We start from the raw sequence: 14,389 nt of genomic DNA, 5'->3' as shown, positions 1-14,389 counted from the left end.
GTAATAGTCTGGACCATCCCAGTGCTTCACTCCTTTGGACCTCCCAGCTTTCCTTATATACATATGCCTTCTTTCTATGGCCTAGTCTCCAGCCCACCTAAGTGTCACAACACTTACCTGCTACCCCCAAAAGTACCCCATGTTCTTACAAAGCTAGCCCAGCCCATCGTGGAGGCTACCCCTTCCACGCCTTTACCACCCACCCAATTCCCTTCACTGCTAACCACAACCCTCAACCTCCCTACCAAAACTCCCATGCAGGAAGTACCACCAAAACCTCCCCCATGTCCCTCCTGCTCCCAGAGCTGCTCTTCTACAGAGAAGAACCTAGAAGATAACACTTCTTTTCCTGCAAACTCCTCCTTTCCCTGCAGCTTGACATCATGGCAACTGTGTCCCTAAGACCACATCATCTTCTGCGATGCTGACACAAGCTCTGCAGATCATTCCCTGTCAAGCTAGTACCTTAGATATGGACCACGCTTGCTTGCTGCCCATGCTCCCCCGCCACCCGTTTCGCATCAAGTTATCATCACACTCTTTGTGCAACTGGCAAAACTGAGAGAATTTTTTCAAGTAGATACTGTATTTCTCATATCTATCCAGGATGCAATCCAATCCCATAACAGGACAGCCATTCCTAGGAGTAGGAAAACCATTTCTCTAGATTGTTTCAATAATATTTTGATAACATTTCAAAAACAAAATGAGGCTGGCTAATGAGGCTCTGGATGCTTTCCGAATCATTGATTATATTTAAACACCTCCTTTAAACAAATGGACATGTTTTGCAACATGTTTTTTTTCCACCTAGTGCTCTTTTCTTTCCACCTAGACATCTCCAAAACTGTATTATGAAACATTTGTGCCCTTCCCCTCCGCAAAAGAGTGCAAGCATGTGCAAGAGAGAGTGTGAGCACATAAGCATGTGTTATTTCCTGCATGAGGTAAAGGCAGAGAAAAATATGTTCAGAACAACTGATGAGATAATGACTATTTTTATTTTGCCAATTTAACCAACTTCACTGGCAACACACATTTCCGTCCTTCATTTCCTATCAATTATCTTAACCCACGCCACTATGCGTCACCTTTGCTATAAAGTGCCAAGCATTAGGGAAGCACTGAGATCAGCCATATTGTATCTATACTTCCAGTACATCCCTGCAGACATATCTACATACATTTGTTCCTTTATACCCATAGTGATCACTCACAAACACAAATGAAAGAATTTGTCTCTCAAAATATTCCAAAAGATTTGGAACTCTGTCTCCTGGTGTACAAAATATCTGAGCTGCAGAGAGATCCAAGTCCTCTCTTTTACTTCATCTTGACATCTTCTGACAGCCACACTTTTTGTTTCCCTGTTTGTACAGCTTCTAGCACAGTGGGGTGGCATTTCCCAATTGATACTCATGTTAAGACTTCCTGCCTGTAAGTAAAACGTCTTCCAAGCCTCTGGGCTGTTACTTACAGGCCAGGAAAAAATTTCCATTGAAATTAAAGAAAAAAATCCAGGCAAATGTTTTCAAAAAGAGTAAACCCTCTGCTTACTGAAAAAGTCTGCATTTATATTTTGTACATACATACATAAATACATTCCCCATAGCTAGCTATTAAGCTGCAGCAGAGAACTAGAAAATTTAGTAGTACATAAGTAGTGCATTTCTAAAAAGTATTTATAGCAAGTTAATGGTCAATATTCCACAGCACTGCTTAGGCCTTTAGATTCACAAAGGGAAGAGTTAAGGAAGAAATAACATTAATCTTGGCAACCAATATCATATATTTGGGTGTATATTTGTCTCAAAAGAGGCCAAATAAGTGGAATTCCTGAAAAAGAACATACAGCTTTATCTGCCCAAATAACAGATATCTTACTTGTGTTATTTCATATCTGTTTAACTTTATTCTTCCTGGGCAGCAAAAACAAATATTTAAGAGTACAGAACATAGCTGCCATCACAGCTGCCTGCCATGAACTTGGAATACAAGAAAGAAGTGAATAAAAACAGAGAAGTATACGTATTTTAATATATCCAACAATAGCTATAAGCCTTTCATTCCATTAAATGGAGTCCATACTGCAATATTCTATACTGTCTTTGCTGAGTTAGAAACAGATCTTTCCTACTGTCTTTTCCTCTTTAATGACCTCTCCAGCACGTAAAATGCTTTTAAAACATTCACGCTTGAACACTGTAAAGAATGTAATAAGGTAAAGAGTATGCAGCAACAAATGTCCACTTTTAATAGTGTTTGATTTGGAGATCTCCCTGCTGCTTGCTTTAAGCACTTGGTATACCGCCAGTTTACACTCAACATTGGTTGCAATCAGTTAGGTAACTCTGCAAATAGTTTCTTGTCACCTGAGAAAGACAACTGATGTCTTCAAAAACATCTCAGCGGCTCAGGAGCCTAAGCTCTACTAGACATCAACGGGACTTGAGCGCCTGAGTGCTGTAAAAACAAATCATGTTACCTTCTATTATCGGATCTGGGTCCCGAACACAGGCTTTGAGTGGTAGAATTCTAAAGCAGGAAAACCTGCCCCGTGCACTTTTTCATTTCTCTGTTGAAACGCATTTGCCAAAGTGGTTATTACTACATTTGTACGCAGTAAAAAGAGGTAGAGCAAATGCAGGCCTAACACTGAGGTCCACAGATATGCCATCCTCTGCTCTGTGCGTTTCTTAAAAAAGGAATAAAATCCAGAGTTACTTTCCACATCACCGGAGTGGTGCTATTTGATTTTGATTTATCACAAGTGAATTATTATAATGAAATCACCATCTCCACTATGAGAAAGATATGGCTGGACTAACAAAAAATTGTTCTGCAAAACAAGCAATTATTGTAAGGTTCACTGGATATTGGCCTTAGCAATCCAACTGATTATAGAAAGTTAATGATTTAAAAAGCAATGAAGAAATAAAAGATTAAATCCTTTAAATCTGCATGAAAGACTCCAAGAGGAATTTTATAATGATTTTCACTGCATATTTTATTAGATATGTGATATTTTATTCATGGGCAAAGCAAATATCACAATTAGGAATAATTAGCATTTCAGCACAGAGTGTTATCTAATAGGTTAAAACACACATATAATTCTTCATTTAAATTCTATGCCTTCACATTTTCCCCTTTCTGGTTCAGATCATTTCTATTTAGCATAGCAGTTGCAGGAATATTACACAGCTCCTAAAGAGGCAGAAACAGAGAACTAGTGGCTCTTGCCTTTGATATCTTATTTTCCTCCCCTCCTCACATTTTTATTCACCTTCCTTTTCAATTTCCTCTTGAGCATGGCTTGTCAGATAAACCCAGCATAGTTTTCAGGAAACTTTTACCTCTCATCTTTTTTTCCACCCCACTTCCCTGCCATTCCAAAACTACCGTGTACAACGAAAATCTACTTTAAATCTAACCCTGCACTTAGGAATCTGATATCAATCAGTTCACAACTGACTAAACTACAGTATTTGTCTCTGCACCAAAGTCTTCCAATATAATTTTAATACTATATAGAAATTTTGTAGTTACTGTATTATCCTTCCTTGTTAAGCACTTGTCACTTTTTACGGGTCTCTTTATGCCACACTTAAAGCTCACAGCACATGCTTTCCTCGAGCTGAGGCCTTTACCCCACACCAAAGCAGGAACAAGACTATACAAACGAAGTGCACTCAGCGGCACAATACAGAACACAAATTTCTTCCATTTCTGAATTTAGCACCTTATCACTGAAACGAGGATATCTATTTTGAACCTTATAACGTTGCACAATTTCAAGCCCTGTTTCTTGCCAAGTTTCATAACCGCCATCCAAACTCCGGTGCATTTCATCTACTAACCCTCACTTTCATTCCATGTCCTCCGTGACATTTATACAGACCAGTAATAACTCTCCAAGTCACATAAACCATTATTAATTATAGTGCTTTCAGACACAGGAGAATCTTTCCCTTACTCCATCATTTCTCACAGAACCACTTGGGCAACAGTAAGTGGAAAATGAAACCTGCTACCTGTAACGGAAGAATACCAGAGCAAACAGTCCTGTTGGGTTTCACGGAGAGATACTGCAGTCCAGAAAGAGAAGGCAAGAAAGAAGCTTTTTCCTCACCCACTCTTCCACTAAGTACTTCCACTTTCATTCTCTATGTTTAATTTACTGCCTCTATGTCAAGACCGCACAATGAAATTGTGCCTCATAGCGGGAGACAACAGCACTTCCTCCCTCTTTTCTGCGTGCTGCTTCGCACGGATGGCTAAGAACCGTGCTCAGAAGGTTTTCTCCAGGCCTTCATTACCTGGTGTGGAAGATGTTTTAAATAGCACAGTACCACACTTACTTAACAGGCATTTAGCACATATTCAGTGCCAGGGATCACATTCCAACAGCTCCCTATCGCACCTTCTCCAATACGGTTTACTAGCCTACACAGGCAGTGCAGCCATGCTCAACGTTAGTGAGAAAAAGGCCAATGTAACTCACTTTCGGCAGCTACCGCAAGCAACAGGTCAACTTCTAGCTGCTAATGGACCTAGCCCATGGCGTAGGAAGGCAAAAAAATACCACGGAAGAAAAGAAATAGCACCTGTATCCAAGACGCCCAGCAGGAAGCTAATTGCTAGACAGCCAGTCAGTACAGGTTGCAAAATGCTGCGAGGGAAACCTGAGCTTTTATGCCCAGGCCCCAGCAGCCGCAGCATGGTTTGCCAGCAAACTGCAGGTTGTGCTTTACTGTTGGGCTGCGACTGGCTTACCAGCCTCCTGGCATCTCCGAACCCAACAAGCAACCGAGTGCGTCTGGGGCTCCGAAAGACGGGCATCAGCACGACGGGAGCCGTGACCTGGACAGCAGCGCCGACGAGGTGGGGAGGTGCGGGGCTGCCTAGGTTTGGACAGACGCGGCAAGTCCGGTACAACTTTTAAGTGCCTCTCGAATCTAAGTTTTCTTCCAGTTTTATCAGCTTAGATAACCATTTGTTCCTTCTGGAGTTCAGATCTATATTTAAAAACCCAAAGGTAACAAGCGAGTTTGCAGAGGCAGGGAGGTATCCTAGTTTACCTCATTACCACTGCATCACCTGAATTCAGTATCTTTCACACACCAAGCTATCATGTACTGCAATATATGCTTACGAAACATGATTTTAAACTTTGATTTTTTTTTTATGCAAGTTATAGACCATTTTACAAATAGTATTTTCTTTTACAAGAATTGGCCCAAGAGTACTACGAGGAAGTCCAAGAAGCAACTGTTACTGGCTATGTCTAAGAAGGATTTTGAATGCTGAAGATACAAACTATGTTCGGAGGGTGGGTTGATAAAGGGAGTTTTACCATGTTTCCATATATTGTTAATTACAGAAAATAGTTAATAATTATAGAAAATAATTAGAACTGATAGTCAAAAGATCATAATTCTAAAACTACTTCTTTGGGTGAACCATTTTAAAATCCTTTTTAGCATACTGAAATAATGTCAAGCAATGGAGCAGCAGTGACAAAGAGTAAAAATACAAACCTCAAAAGGCAAAAGCCTCCAATAAATTTCAGGAAAAAACATTCTGTCAGAGCAGATTATAGATACCGATAAATCAAATGGAAGAAAATGATGCAAGTTCAAGTCTATATCTAGGGAGTCACCTAATGGCTTACAAGAGTCATCTCCTGCCAATACCACTTGCTTTACAGGCCCAGGGAGTGGAAGAGAACCATACTTAATGCCTTTGTTCATTAAGTTAAATGAACCTTAGTTGGTAGGTTTATGCAGTCACAGTCTTAAAAGATTTTTCTCCAGTGTGTTTTTTCAAAGATGGCACTGTGAGAATAAAGACTCTGCACATCCATAAGTAGTCATCTCAAAGCACACAGCAGCAGCAGTGATTGCCGTGTCAGGCATTTGTTAGGAAGCCACTCAAAATAGGCTGGTATGTTATTTTTGTCTGACTTTGTAAAGGACAAAGAACTAGAAATAATGCTAAGAATTATTTAAGAACATGAAAAGGAGCCCGCTGTGGTAAGCAATCCACAGCACCAATTTAAAATCTTCTGAAAACAACTCACACCTAAATTATGCCAGCCTCTGGATCAGGCCCTGCTGATCACTAAGAAACACTCCAGAAAGCAGTGACACCTAATGGCAAACATGCCTTGGGAGGATAGCAAGCGGTAATCTATGGCATGGAAAATTATCCCTCTTTAGCTGTAGAGTAACTAGCACGAAAATACATTACAGCGACCTGAAATACTGTTGCAAATCTGAGCTCCTGGGAGAGAGTTTAAGAAATAATGCGCACAGATAGACACATAAACTATGTCGTGCACGCTACGCATTTAAGTAGAACACGGTTACTAGCAAAACCTCCCGGCCGCTAACCCGCAGTGCGCTGTGCTGCAGGCCTTCACCTGCACCTGTGCTTAGAAGAAGCCAGTCACCTCGGCAAGTTCTAGAGCAGGGAAAACAGAGGCCTCAAGGCTAATCTGTACCTACTCTAGGTACTATATGCACACACAGATTTCTTTATTTATATCCTGGGCTTTACAAAATTAATGTGAGAATAATGAACAGTTAGTGACATACACTACGTACTTTCTAACGAGGCTTTACCAACTGCACAGCAAATTAAATTCCTATTACCAATGCACATCATAATACCAGCCAAGTGCTTTGCAGTACAACAGCTTTCAAGATGAAATGTGGGTATCACCAAGCTAGATGATTCCCTTTCCCTGACAAAGAATTTTTATATTTGAAGGACACTAATGTCTTAATGAAAGTAGTAAGCGACAAACTCCATGGTGCAATTGCCCTGGTATTATTATCCACACTACAGAAGAGCTTTAAAGGATGAATTCACTCACGACTCAGCAGTGCTAAGAACTTGCCTGTACGAGGAACATAACAGTCCTGGCCCCAAAGAGCCTCCAAGCTGAGAGAAGGAAGGGGAGAGGACATCAAATTTTCTCCCTCAGAAAACAGAAAATATTTCTGAACTTGCGCTTGAAAAAAGAAAAGCTCAGGGCACTACACAATTGGGTGCATATGGCTGAAGCCACTGGTAAACATAAAGAAAGAGCAAGTATGTTTACTTGCAGTAATCACCACGTCTGAACTACTGTTGCACAGTACTGTGTGGAATTATTCTTTAAAAATTTTTTAGGGTATTTTTTCAGCAAAAACTTTTGTACCATAGTATGTGATAGCCAACTTAGGTGATTTTGCTGCATCTAATGCACACATTTTTTGCATATACGCTTCTATAGGCAGACTAGATAATCCATATGCACATACATAGTACTGTGTACACGTCAAGGGGAAAAATGAGCACAAAATACAAAAGCATGAGACCAACTGTAGAAGATACAAAGCATATACAAATTGTACAGTTGACAAGAAATGCCACCTAATCCCTGCTTAATTAAAGCACTGTTCTAAACTCCTGTTTAGGGAGCGAGGAGTGTAGGACGACTGATGTATGAAGAAAATACCAGGCAGCGTGGCTAATCTCAAAGACTTTGGAGCTTTCGAGCTACATAAATCAGAGCGACTTTTTGAATAGCCTCATAAAACACAATATCATTGCCATTCCACTCACGACTTTCAGATTCTTCCTACAGCATACAGATCATTAGGAAACTTCTAAGCAATCAAGTAATGCGGGTCTGATGAAATTACTCAATCAATGCATGGGCTCAGAGAAGCAGCATAATACAGAACTGCACAGTTTCAACATAGTAACCCTGCCCCTTTCTTTTTTATATAGGGGTAAGGAAAATTACAGTGGAGTCGACTCATTGCAACATTTTCACAAGAGTGCTTAATGTAGTCTTTCTGAACTGCCACTTCCTATTTACAATAGCAGGCCAGCAGAAACGTAGGGACCATAGGCAGCCCTACCAATATTCAACACAATAAATACAGGAAAATGCTTATTTTAAGTGTGTGCATTTACACACACACACACACACACACAAAGAAAACCCACCTACACACACAGACTTGTCCTAATAATCAAAAGCAGCAGCTATAACCATTCAGAAGACCAAATGTGAAAAACTGTATCATACATAAAAACAAGTTGCCACTCTCCTCCCACTGCCATCACCAATTCATTAATCTCTACCACTAATATCAACATTTTTGTTGTCCTTATCTACAAGATGCCTGATAATATACTTTGATATAGAAAACAACAACCCTTTACAGAAAGCACACCAAATACTCCTAAGCAAGACAAGATAGTGCACCATACCAAAAAAGTATGTCCCATCAGAAAAAGGATATATATACAGGCAATGTGTCACTAGTGAAGTCCATCCACCCTCCCCTCCCATACATGGGAAAATATCTTCCACTGGAACACATTAACACTGTAAAATTATGAAAATATAAAGGGTTTATTTTGTTTGTTGCCTAAGGCATCAATACTACCTGTGGTAGTATTTTGTTTCCCCTGAACTGAGCATTTTATTTTCTTATTTGGCTTTATAACTGGTTTATATTTAATTTGTTCCGAGAGTACCCTGCTATCCCTTTTCATAACTCATACAAATAAATACCATTTATTATGTATGTCTAAACATTTTATACTTAAGTTTACTCAATGCAAGTGGGAAAAAACAAAAGGGTTTCAGAATATCCAGGTCACAAAACAACTGTGTTACGAGGGGCCAAATTTTCATTTATGAGCTGTACAAGTTTGAATGTTTAGCATCTACTCAGTGTTACTCGTTCTAATCTGAGGTCATTTATTTTCAGTGTATTCATTATAAAGATTTAAAGCTGTGTGTAACAATTATCAATTTGCCATTTTCATGGCAACATAAAGCAGTCTATAAAAGAGCTAATCCCCTTGTCAAATGTACTAATTGTCTCCCAAGACAAATTAATTGTGTGAGAAGCAGCCACTTTGGAATTTTTTCGTTCAAGCAAGATTTACTACGTTGATGCATCTAATTGCTAATAGCATTATAAAAGAAAGAAGTGGTAAAACGTGTTGTATTCATCACAGGTAAACAAGTGAAATAAACAGAATTACCATTAACAGGAACCGAGAAAAAGCTGCCGTCTCTCTTGATGTTAGTGCAGAGACCAACAGCTCACCAACACCGCTGCCTCAGCCAGGAGGACGGCATACCCCAAATTGCCGGGAATCTGTTGCACAGTCAGGATTTCCCCCCAAATCCTGAGACTGGCACGGCGCGTTGCGAGCGCCTCGGAAGCGAATCGCAGGGCAGAGCCGTCTCCTAGCGTTGCTTTCATAGCTTACAGCGGGCAGGCGAGCGGCACAGAAGTCCCCTCCTTTAACGGAGGGCGCGAAGCCCGGGCCCCGCGGCGGCGTTTGGGGCCGCGGTCACCCACGGCGAGGCGCCCCGACCCCGCCGGAGCTGCCGCCCCCCAGGGCAGCGGCAGGGTCCCAGGGGGCCGCCGCGCGCGCCCCCCCCCCCCCAACGCGGCGGCTCCCCCGCCGCTCCCACCGCACCGCGCCGCGCCGCGCACCGGCGGACACGTTTTGGGGCGATGCGCGGCTGCCCCGCGGCCGGCAGGGAGGCAGGGAGGCAGGGAGGCAGGGGGCGGGCGGCGGCCGGGGCCCCCCGCGCGGGCAGCGCCGGTGCACACGCACCCGCCGCCGCCGCCGCCCTTGCCACGCTCCTGCGTGCTTTGCCTGCCGATGGCCGCGGGAGAAGCCCCGGCCCGGGCAGCGGCGGCGGCAGCGGCCCCCCGCGGCCGGATGCGCGCAGAGCCCGCACCCGCGCTGCCCGGCCCGGCCCGGCCTCGCCTCTCCCGCTGCCCGCCGCCGCCGAGAGGGGGGGCCCGCCGCCGCCGCCTGCCCGCCCGCCGGGGGGAGGCGGCCGCCCCCGCGGAGGGGGCGCGCTCGCGTTGCCAAACCACCTGTTCCGCCGAGGGAGAGGAAGGCGGGCTGGGGGGCGATGAAGAGGGGCGGCCCGGACCGTGCTGTGGGAAATACGGGGGGACTGGGGGCTCCCCCCGGCGAGGGCGAGCGGGGGCCGCAGCAGAGGCAGGCGGGCTCAGCGGAGGGGCTGAACGACCAAGTGTCCCTTAGTCCTGGCCCCCGCGTAGGCAGCCGCGCAAAACCTCAAGGTCTAAAGCACGCACATACAGACTCGGCCGAAAAGAAACCTTTACCCGGGGGGGGGGGGAGGAGGGCGCCCAAAATCCTTACGGAAAGCGATTATAGAAGGGGAGCAAACAAAAAAGCAAACAAGCAAGCAAAGGATTAAAAAAAACAGAGCGGGGGGCGGGGGAGAGAAAGACTGCAAAGAGAGAGAGAAGGTTGCGAAGCAGAGCTGGAAAAGTGTCCAGCAGCACCAGCAGACGCAGCAGCCCCCTTACCGATATGAATGATTGAATCTGCAATCGCCGCTTTCCAGGTTCGAGCCCAACAGACGGACACAACCAGGATGAGGGAGAAAACTTCCATCTCCTCCGGAGGTCCACGCTTTGCAACAACAGCTCTCTTCGCAAAACGATGCCAACAAGCAGGATAACGCGGCGCAGGAAGCCCAAGAGTTCGCGGCGCCGGAGGAGCGTGTAAATCCCGATGGCTGGCGCCCAGCTGCGGCCGGGAGAGGGGGCGAGCCAGGGGCGCCTCTCGCCTCTCGCCGTGCCGAAAACCCCGCGTCACTTCGGGGGGCTCCCGGGCAGCAGCAGAGTTGGTGGGAGCGCGGGCAGCAAATCCATGCAGCCCGGGCGCCGCCGCGGGCAGCAGACGCCTCTGCTGGTCAGACCATCCCCATCCTTCCGCCGGGGCCAGGGAGCCGCTCGGTCCCGGCTGCTGCACGGCAACTTCCAGCCCACACCACACACACACACGCACACACGCACACACGAGCCACGCAAACCCTCTCAGCCGGAGGAGCCCCGCGAGCCCGCAGCAGGCAGCTCGCTTTCAGTAAGGGGAACCGGGCGAGGCGGCGATCCCGGCTCCAGCAGCCAGATTCCTGCAGGAAAAGCCCCCCCGGAGGCCAAAAAACAAAGTGAACTTCAAGGTAATGCAGATAGTAATGCAGAGATTTTCCCCCCACCCTCTGCTTGAAAATCGCTTCCCACAGCTGGAGGAAAAAAAAAAATCAATCTGCAAATGAAGCCCGGCGTGCTGTCTCTGTCGCGCAAGGTAGCGGTCGGACCGGGCGGGAGCGAGAGGAGGAGAGCCCGGAGCAAGGCAGAGGAGAGCAGATGATGGTCTGCAGGTTGCTTTTGGAGCTTGCTTTGCTGGTGGGATGCAGAGGGAGCTGGCAGCTCCAGCACCAGCCAGCACGTTGCCTAGAAATGGATCACCTAGGAGAAGGAGAGAGCGCGAGAGATAAGTGCTATCAGCCAGAGAGGGAGAAACAGAGCGAGCGAGCGAGCGCGCTTCTCTCTAATAACCACCTCCTCCCCCTATCTGCAATACAAGGGAGAAGCAAAATAGAGCTCTCATCTCCCTTGAAATCTTCAGCTGGGACTGAGGAAGAGACACAGGCAGGAGTGCATGCAACCTAAAAATACATTAGGGGGAGGGAAGGAGGGGGAAAAAAAAAAAAGCATCTCTTTGAAGCGTTAGGCCCAGCTTAAAAAAAAAAAAAAACCTATTTATTTAACCTTGTAACTCCACCGTGGGTATCAAGTTCAAAGCTGGATGGGCACTTTTGCTTTTCAGTCTTTGACAACTGAGTCAGGGACATTGCTTGAAGGGGAAAGGAAAGAAAAAAAAATCAGGGACACCTGGTCTCAAAGGGAAAAAGAAGACCTAAAAATCTATTAATATGATTTTAATTATCTGTGTTCTTGATGGAATTCTCACAATTATTTAAAGCAGTGAATTGGCTTTTCTTTTTTTTTTCTTTGGGTAGTAGAGAAATTTCTATTGGAAAACAACATTTAGAGAGCATTTTTCCTGTGCCAGGTACTACAAATTCATTAACCGGTTAATCCTCAGACTTCACATGCTGTAGTTAAATACTTTATACCCATCACATAGATGGAGAATTGCATAGAGAAGTTAAGAACACTCCTGTAAGCTACTCCAAATCCCCACTTTATGTCCTATTATGCTCCCTTCTGACTTTAGTATTTCTGGTTGTATTAGAGACAGGATGCAGAAGTCAAAGAAATACAAACTTTAGGTTAAATCCTAAACTCATATAAGCCATTGACAGGACCTGATAGTCCTTGTGAAAGTCTGAATATAGGTAGATCAACCTTCTCTGAACATCCCTGCCTGAAGGCATCTCTTTAGCTACAGGACTTAGTCTAAGTTCATTGCATCTGAATTGAAGATTTCTGTAAAACTGAACTCAGTCTCCTTTCCACCAGGGGACTACTTAACCAGCACACTTGTATGTTTCTAAAATTTAAGGATTTAGCTCAGGAGGAGGAAGTAAGATTTTTAAGAAAAACACAAACTAAATCAGTGCAAATGTACAAAGGAGCAAGGTAATTAAATCTGTGAAAATTCCAAACAAACAAAAGAGAACCCAGCAGCAGCAATTTCTGCTTTGCCTAGGTGCACAGTGGCAGGTGAGTACTTCCTAAAACCAGTAACAGTCAGAAGGCTTAGAGTCAGACCCAAAGCACAAGGAAGGGGTCATCTTTCCTCCGGCTGCAAGGGGCTTTGTCTTTTCTAAGAGTGTAACCCAGTATTGTAAATAAAACTGACTTTAAGAGGTGAAAGAAAGGGGTACAGAAAGAGGAGAAAAGATGATGAGCAGTGAGAAGCAACAAATCTCACAAATTATGTCACTCACATGTTGCATTCTTCCATGTCCTCTATGCAACTGTTACAGATCTGTTATTCATAATAGCAAACAGTATAAAAGGCTTTTTTTCTATAAATGACAGTTTATGCACAGTATCAGCAAGTGTAATGGGCATTAATTTTACAAGTAATAAATTCCGATTCATCTGAGAAACTTTTGGAGCTGCTTTAGTCATTATTACTTCTTCACAAAAGAACAGAGTTCAGAAGAAATGTTAATTTGCTTCTTTGGGGGGCATGTCAGAGCAGTACTCTTTAATAATGTACAATGCACAGTAGGCAGAGTAGGAAATGTAATGAAAACCTTTGGAAAATTATAACCTTTTAATCCTCAGTTTAGATAATACTGAGAATTTTGCGGCCTTATCTGGAAACCAGCTATCCTTACTGACTATTTAAAGCATTCGGTAAATGTACCCTGCCTTAGCCATGCTAAATGGAAATTTTCACTTAAGTCTGTGGACATATTTAACAGGACAGGAGGCACAGCTGAGAGTCTGTAGCGCTCAAAAGTCCTCTAACTAAAAAAATTGCTTTTTGAGTGTGGCTCTGATTGATAATTCCAGTGATAAAGATTGCTACCTGAAAATTTGAGAAGAAAGAGTCTGAAGTAAAGTTAAAAAGTAAATTAAAAAAACCCTCGCTTTAAATAATGAACACGTTATTGACTTAATATGCATCCTCTACAGAGATAAAATCATTTGCATTTCCTCTCTTTCATTCTCTTCAATTCTTATTCATTAAAAACAACAGCCAGTGTCATCTACATAAATAGGCTGGAAAATCTTATGCTACATGGTTAGCTAAATGATCAAGGTATCAAAAAAAGATTGTTGAAAAAGGATAATAGTCTCGTCCAATCAATATATGCTAAGCATTTACACAAAGTTAGAATAAATTACAAAACAGCAGTTACCTGGTCCTGGGAAAATACTGTTCTAAAGAAGAGACTACTACATTTCAAGTGTACCAGAGTAGACATATTTACACAGTTTTACAGGAGTTAGTATGATAGCAGGATGGCTGCTCTCTTGTAGCAATATCACTGCTCTTCAAATCAGACCACTAGTGTCCCCACTGCACCTACTGTACAGTGAAAGCACCACTGTGGACGAACCAATGTTTTTAACCACAGGGAGTAGCTTTCTCACCTTACTCTATGATGGGATAAACCGCAATGTGGTTAATGGTCGGTGTACATAAGGTTACCACTGATCAGCTATTGCAGTGTTGCAAATTAATGCAAACTCTAGAGAAACAGCAAAGGAAGGATGCTTGTAAAACCGATGCAGCAGGAAAAAAATATTTCCATCTAAAGCTTATTTCCTCTCACCCTTGCATAACACTGCTCCCTTCACCAAGTCAGTTTAGGACCTGAACTTCTGTCTAAGAAGAAAGATAAACACATAAATCTTATGTGCCTGTTACTCATCTAAAGCCTCAGTTTTCAAAATGTTATGCCACTTGCCCCTTCTCCTGTCTGGGTGGCCATATAAATAGATCTGACCATGCAGCGAGGTTAAAAATTACAGTTTAATCAACCACCACGTACTATCTTTGCACATGATTTGTTTAATTCTGAGTTCCAGGAGTTTCTTCAGTTACTGAAGAA

At 43.7% G+C, this 14,389-nt stretch overlaps 1 protein-coding gene across 1 annotated transcript in view; it reads right to left on the bottom strand.

The window, feature by feature from the left end:
- The window catches only part of GRID2 (glutamate ionotropic receptor delta type subunit 2), a 712,823-nt gene extending 702,205 nt beyond the window's left edge, over window positions 1-10,618 (bottom strand). The window contains exon 1 of the mRNA XM_067297081.1: window positions 10,374-10,618. Coding sequence (XP_067153182.1) covers window positions 10,374-10,461 — 88 coding nt within the window. The 5' untranslated portion in view covers window positions 10,462-10,618. The remainder of the gene's footprint in view (window positions 1-10,373) is intronic.
- Window positions 10,619-14,389: the final 3,771 nt, after the last annotated feature.

This window comes from Apteryx mantelli, chromosome 5, assembly GCF_036417845.1.
Source record: "Apteryx mantelli isolate bAptMan1 chromosome 5, bAptMan1.hap1, whole genome shotgun sequence".
NCBI lineage: Eukaryota > Metazoa > Chordata > Aves > Apterygiformes > Apterygidae > Apteryx > Apteryx mantelli.
This window is presented reverse-complemented; position numbering and strand designations above follow the sequence as displayed.